Raw genomic sequence first — 7,986 nt, forward strand, 5'->3', positions numbered from 1 at the left:
AGAGAGAGAGAGAGAGAGAGAGAGAGAGAGAGAGAGAGAGAGAGAGAGAGAGAGAGAGAGTAATCAGGGGGAGCATTGAATGCTTATATATTATATATTCCCGCCTCGCTCACGCCATTAGCCATTTAATGAGGAAGAATTTGATTATGACAAATGTTGCAGTAAACGGAATGGTATAGATCGAACCAAGCCTCCCATTAGTAACGATCATTTATACATTACTTTACAAATCGAGTTAAGCTAGCCGAAGTGTGCGTGCGTGAGCGCGTGAATGTGCTTGTGTGCGTGCGTGTGTGATTGAGTGAACGTGAATCAATGTGTGCGTGTTTTATTTGCACTAGTGTGGTGCGCGTGTGTGAGCGCAGTGGTTGAGCCACCGAGAAATGGACACAGCGTGGGACGTATGGGAATGAATAAAGTACGAACGAAACTAAAACATTAGCGAACTGATTACATGTAGCGAGGAATCTTTCGCAACTAAAGCTGCCGGGTTTTCTGAATTTTCTTCTGGCTTTTTGAGGCGAGCAGCACTCGATCCACTCCCACGCGCGGTGAACACGTTTTCCCTATCTTCTTGTTTGTAGAATTGCTGGCATATATATAAATATTTATTTATTTGTTTATTGATTTGTATATATATGTGTGTATGTGCATGTGCGTGTGCCTGTGCGTGTGCGTGCGCGTATGCGTCTGCGGATGCGTTTGCGTTTCGTGTGCGTGTGTGTGTGCAGATAATCCTGGTAACTAACAATACACAAGTGTGTTCTATGCTTAGGCATTATTTTGACAATACACTGTGTATTGTCAGCGAGCTTTCAACAATACACTGTGTATTGTTGAACACCTTCTAACAATACACAACGCACACACACACACACACACACACACACACACAACCAGGGCGTGTGGCGTGTGTGCTGCGTTTCCATCACGTGTAATTGATCGTTTGAAGTCTTCGGCGTTTTTCTCGATCATCAGCCTCCGTTGATACACCGAAGCTGCCGCTGCCGCTGGCAAACCATTGATGCTCGCGCGTACACGGCTTCTATCGCATCGACTGATAGCCCTACGCGAGCTGCGCATCACTGCTACTCTACCACTCCCACCGCTATTCCAGCGTGCGTTGTTTCGTCATTGGATCTTGCTCGGTGCAATTTCTCTGCGCCCGAGTATTATCGATTTTGTTTAATTAAAGTTATTTAATTTAAATAAATGAAATTAGTTTAAGGAGAATAATCGAATAAATATTAAGGTAATTATTTAAATAAATTAGATGGCTCGATGCACGCTAGCTTCTATTACTGATCTATAATCAATTATAGAACATATATTATTGATTAATATTAGGATTATTAAATCTGCTAAAAATGATACGATATATAACTATAGGAAACTGATCGATTGTCGTAGATATATTGATTATTTCAAACACTATATTTGTCGCATAAACCAGGGGGCTCAGAAACATTATGAATTGTTATGACGTCGTAAGATTGAAATGTCATAACTTTTAAACGGAAGTGTCATTTATGATAGATTTGTCAACGTACCCCTGGGGTATATAGCCACGAAAGGATGAAGAAGAAGATATAGACGCATAGGCCGATATAATAATTATCATTAGGACTGTCAATTTCAATTAAGCTTGGGGATTAAATTACACACAAACGCGAAATCGCCAGTGGGTGTGACGTGCCAGTCAGTGAAAGCAATTAAATTCTTCAGCTAGCAGCTGCTAGCTGTACTTGTTAAGTTTGCGAAAACATGTTCCCGTATCGTGTTGACCGCGCGTATGTCGTGTTATATACCAAGGCTATATAGCGGGAGAGAATTTTCGCTTAAATTATTCACTCGCTCATTACGGCTGCGAACATTGACTTCAGAAATGATGAGAGAGATGTAGATTCACATGTTTTTTTAGGTATCGATTCTTCGCCTAGGCCGCGATTAGGTTTAGATCATACTCATTGCCTGTGGTGGTGGTGGTGGTGGTGGTGGTGGTGGTGGCGTATGTGTGGATGTGTATGTGTATATGTAATAAATTATTACATATATACACGTTTGCGTATTCAGCGTTGCGCGTTCTCGTTTGTTTTCTTTCTCTGAAAAATAAACAATTTAACTTATAGTTATATTGATAGTTTAATTTCAAGTTGAATTTTCTCGTGACTTTCTCATCTCGAAGGGCTTTCTCGTATCGCAGGTGAAGGTGTGGTTTCAGAATCGGCGAACCAAATACAAGCGAGACAAGATGCGAGATGCAGAGGTTCAGCAAAGCAATCGCGTCGACAACTATGCCGCCAACAACATCCTTAAGTTTCTGCACCAAGCGCCAACGGCCTTAACCTGCTCCTTCCCACCCGTCCCCTACCCGTCCCCATCCTTCCAGCTTAACCCAAAGTTCTGATTCCGCCGAGCGAAAAGGAGAGAATAATTATTTGTACATAATTAAAAATTATTGCGCAACGTCCGTGTGTGTTTTTTTTCGCCTGAATAAATGGCCTAGTCGAATCGTGGCGTTATTTCTAAGCTACTGTATGATAACTAATGATGTGGGTATATTATGAGATGATGAAGGTTTGTGTCAAAGCAGACGTATCGACTGCGATAAAATGCTACTCTGTTTACAATCGTCATCATCATGTAGACATAGTTCGGTGTCCTTCCCTAAGCACATTAGTTTAGCTTAATAGTCAATTGTGAAAATACACATAGGCCTACACGCGTACGGGCCCGTTAACAGGACGGTTAAAAGATTAAAAACCCAACCTTTTTGTATTGTTATTAAAACCACTATGGATACATACAATTCTGAATTAGTTACGGTTCTAATTAAATACTACTGGTGTTTTACTCGCGTTGTGAATTCAGTCACGGCCCCCTATCATAGCAATTCGTGTCAAATTGTTGTCATACTACTGTGTAATATAATTACTATGGTATCTCTATCTATATGTGTATATCTGTGTCTCGACAATAAACAATGGAATAAATAAACCCCTAAATTGTTACTTATATTTATATTTATATTTATATTTATATTTATATTTACATTTACATTTACATTTACATTTACATTTACATTTACATTTACATTTACATTTATATTTATATTTATATTTATATTTATGTTTATATTTATATTATATTATATATACGAATAATTTTAAATGTTTTTTTTCTTGCTAAAGGCAATGAGAACAGATATCAAAATAATCTGTCTGTAACAAATGTGTAAAGTGCTACGGCTGCCATATTTCGAAAATGCTCACATCGTTATAAGCGTGTTGTAAGATTATGAAGTATAGTATATATTCCTATATGCTTATTAGTATAGGAATAGAAGTACTAATAACAATAAATCGGCTGCAATAACGCATTCACGTGCGCGTTATAAACGGTAATTATAACTACAGGCATAAAATATTACAAATGCCACGGCGACATAGGAATCGAAGTGGTTGGAGTAGAAATCCAGTGAGAAGGCAGTTAGCGAAACTTCCTACTGCAATTGCCCTTCATCTCCTAACTTTATCTGTCAGCGTTCAGAAAGGTTTAGATGCGTTTAGGAAGCTACCTCTGTCTATTCTCTGTCTATATACGTAGTTGGGTCATTACGACACACCGCCGCGGGGGATCGGTCGAACACCCGCTCTTACAAGGCTACTAAGCTGAGAGTCACCAGCCAATTAGTCGCAACCTTCTCCCCTTTATCTAAGGAGCCACGGACGACTTGGATTTAGAGGGGAGGGGAGAATTCACGAGGCTAGCACCGTAACTATATAGCGTTCTGATAGTTAAGCACCGAAGACATGACTTCTCCATTGTCTGCGCGAATAAGAAGGAAGAGTAAAGGTAAGGAAGTGAAAAGTAGAGAGATATTGTTTCCCTTACACAAGGAGAGGGTCTACTCTTCGAACAAGGAACTTTCTCCATATCAGACGAAACTCATAGGATCAGCACGTATAGGGGGTCCATCAATTAGCAAAAATATTAATTATTAACAAACTATTTAGAGACGCAACACGCGGTGCGATGACATCAGTTGATGATTCACGAAACGGTAAAACATTCAATCATGTTAACGATGGAAAATTGTATCAGCAAAGTTGGTGTCATTGTCCATACTTCGTCACAGAGAGAGAGAGAGAGAGAGAGAGAGAGAGAGAGAGAGAGAGAGAGAGAGAGAGAGAGAGACTACGATAAAAATTGAATTAGAGTGATTCTCGATTAGTATTCACTTTCAGAGAATGAATAAATATCTAAGGTTGCAGGCAGTGTTAGAAATAGGCGTAAATATAATATTTATGAGTCAGGGGCGCGCGGCACGCACACACCGTTATGCCGCCACAGCGCCATCTGCGGGCCGTGAATGTTATAAATTTAACCTAATAACTTTGCCCGACATCATCAGTTCGTATTCATGATTAAATGGCTGTATGACAGTATTTTACGAATGCAATATGGTTGCTTATAGTAATAGTGCATAATATTTTGTAGTGAAGGTTGGTCACATGCATCAAGGTCATAGCTTACTGGTTTCGCTTAGAGGTACAAAGCCATGGGCGGTTTACGTCCTGGTTATTTGACCGAGAGCAGTTCTCTGATAGATGAGAAACTGTGATAATGACCTTGGCCTATTATCTTTGGTTCGCCGTTCCTCCTGTCAAGGTCTAATAAGGCAATAATTTCTTCTGCCCCCCCCAGCGAGCTAACGTGAGTTAGATGATAGGGAACAAACGTGTTTGTAAACCTTGAAATCTTCCAGACATCCGCACAGCGAGCTATATAGATGATAGGGTAAGACGTGTTTGCGTGCATGACTACAATCTACTAACAGCGATCACACTTTGTCGGAAATATGCATTTAAAAAGGAGATGACATATTCGAAAATGCTTTTCTATGAAAAAAAATGCTACATGCACTACTACCTCTCTCGTGTATTAAGAGGGAGCCCAGTATTATCAACATCCCGTACATTTATCGTTGACGGTTGTCGACGTTGGTTTCGCCCGGGTAAGAAGTTGTGTATGATGCCAAACGAAATATATTATTTGAATAAATTTGTTGAAATTATATACCTATAGTGAGCACACTTACTAAGGAGTAGTTAGATGTAAAAAATATTGACGGTAATCACTCACGTTGTTAATTATAAGGCAGCAATCATCCAAACCTCATTACATTACGTGTGAGAGATTACAGCTACAGACGTGTCCGCGCGCGTGCCTACTATCTGCCAATACAAATCAGATTTTGTTAGGCTTATGCATAGAAACAAGGAGAGGACAGACACAGGAATACATATATTAAAAAAATCTTAAATGCCCTACTTTTCTAATGTTATAATAGGAAGGAGCTTAATCTTCTCTACATCCCGACTCCTTATATTTTTCGCTGGCGTTGGATGGCGCTAGTGTCGCGCATGGAAAGTGGTGAATGATGATGCTAAACGAAATATTTTAATATATAACTTTGTTTAAATTATATACATTTTGTGAGCACATACTCAGAAGTAGGTTGATATGAAATAAGTTGAGCGAGCTGATTCAGGTTAGGAATTATGAGCCGGAAAATTTCCCAAACCTCCTTACCACGATCTTTTTTAGATCATATTTAGATCATATTTAGATCATATTTAGATCTTATTTAGATCATAGTATCAGACGTGTCTGCGTGCGCATGCTTACTGTCTGTCAACAGAAGTCCGATTTTTGTAATTAAAACGGAGTGGACATATTACGAAACCGGATATTATAAACATATGCATTGCCTCACTTGTATAATGGGAGGGCACCCAATCTTTCCAATATCTCGAGCCTCTGCATTTTTTCGTTGCCGTTGGTCGGCGCTAGTGTCGCGCATAAGTAGTGTATTATGCTACAGAAAAATTAATATATTCATATAAATAATTTTCCTGAAATTATACACATGTAGTGAGCACCTGCTCGTGGATACCTAGATGTGAAGAATATTGATCCCAATAATTCGCTTAATCAACTATATTGCAACAAATATTTCAGACACGCTGAGAAATTATGGAACAGACATGCCTGAGCGCATGATTACTATTCACTAACGGAAAATAGTATAATTTACTACGAACGTAGTAGTTAGATATGAAACATGTTCATCCCAATGACTCACTCCAGTAATTATAGGCGTAGAAAAACTTTCAAACGTTTTTAGAACAGGCGATGCATGATAGAATGAGATGTGTCCTCTACTCATGCCCACTATTTCCTAAAGAAAACCTCGTTTTGTTGTTTTTTTGCTAGAATTATGTGTTAAAGAAATACGAGGACATACACATGAACAGGTTGTGTAAATATGTGAAACGCAATGTGTCTCTTACGTAATCACATTCAGCTTTATCTTCTCAACATCCCGCTTCCGTACATCTTTTTTTGCCGTTGGGCGGCGCTAGTGTCGCGCATGCGTGCATAGCAGTATGTATGTTAATCAAAAGTACATAATTAAGATCAGAAGCGATTAAAAGAGAATTAATTCGCGGCCGTTTCCCCACACTCGAAAAAGCAGTGAAACTTGCTATCAGAGAGGCATCTATCGACCAAGAAGTAAGAATAGTACATCTCTACATCTCTATATCTCTACATCTCATACATCTCTATTATGTACTCTTGATGTTAATATATGCGAGTAAGTGTAAAAGGAGTGCTTGTTGGACGAGTTAAAAGCAAGGTATATCAAGTAATAGGGTGGAGCCGTGGAGATGTCGATGAATGGACTTTGAAGTTAATAAAAAAAGTGGAAATTGCGGATTACTAGATGTGCGATAAAAGAAGATAGAGCCAGCAGACAAATACAGATTGTGGAGGGTTAACTTATCAATAGATTATAACAATAAGTTTGAAAAATGCGACTAAACTATGCGACGTGTATGATTATATCAGGAGTAAGATAATATAGGATCTAATCCTATATTATCTTACTCCTGATTATATGACGGGCATTCAAACCCCCATGATAAAGCTGGCCTGAAGATTAGAAGGCTCATTCACAGTCAGCATGACAATGGCTATATATATGTCAGCATATCATATCACATCATATCATATATATATATATATGGCATAGTATATAATTATACTGTGTGTGTGTGTGTGTGCTGTGTGTGTGTGTGTGGGTGTGTGTGTGTGTGTGTGTGTGTGTGTGTGTGTGTGTGTGTGTGTGTGTGTGTGTGTGTGTGTGTGTCAGCATGATAGTAAGCTAGAACACACTCAGCATGACTATGACATTTTTTGAGTTACACAATATGGCAAGCAAAACATAATGCCATGTTCCCTTCACAAATCTTTTACTGTCACTCATCTAAAATATTAAAAATAACTCAAAAATATTAAAAGCAAAAATTTGGGTAGTTACTATAAGAAGACGCTTGCGCGGGTAACCGTTTCCCGGAAGGAATTGGAATCGAGCTTTTCAAGCTTACATGACAACGAAATAATCCACTGGTCTGGATTCATATGCATATAAATCAGGAGTGGACGAAACATGTTTAATAAACATAAGGTTTTCTCGGTTCATACAATGCCCCTCGCCAATAATCGAATTAAATATATAATAATATACAATCATATATATATATATATATATATTATATACATATAATGTCTTGAACGATTATCTTCAGCGTCGTACACGTGCATGCACACACACACACAACGCACACACGTACACACACACAACACGCACACGCACACAGCACACACGCACACGCACGAACGCACACACGCACACACGCACACACGTACACGCACACGCACACGCACACGCACACACACACACACACACACAATGAAATGGCGTTTATGGTATGGTCGCAGTTGTGATGTACAATCCTTGCGTTGTGTTCTTGATTCGTCCGTGGATGTGTGATCGTATTAATGTCTTAGTTTATAAACCAATTCGTTGTTCGTTTCGTGTTGCGTTTCCGCTTGAAGGTGTCAGCTGCTCTTCTCTTC

General features: G+C 39.1%; 1 protein-coding gene across 1 annotated transcript in view; it reads left to right on the forward strand.

Moving 5' to 3' along the window:
* Nucleotides 1-2,407, forward strand: part of LOC106804688 (ventral anterior homeobox 2b-like) — a 5,806-nt gene extending 3,399 nt beyond the window's left edge. Inside the window, exon 3 of the mRNA XM_014805969.1 lies at nucleotides 2,204-2,407. Within this exon, the coding sequence (XP_014661455.1) occupies nucleotides 2,204-2,407 (204 nt within the window). The remainder of the gene's footprint in view (nucleotides 1-2,203) is intronic.
* Nucleotides 2,408-7,986: the final 5,579 nt, after the last annotated feature.

The sequence above is a fragment of the Priapulus caudatus genome, unplaced genomic scaffold, assembly GCF_000485595.1.
Source record: "Priapulus caudatus unplaced genomic scaffold, Priapulus_caudatus-5.0.1 Scaffold5, whole genome shotgun sequence".
NCBI classification, from domain to species: domain Eukaryota; kingdom Metazoa; phylum Priapulida; class Priapulimorpha; order Priapulimorphida; family Priapulidae; genus Priapulus; species Priapulus caudatus.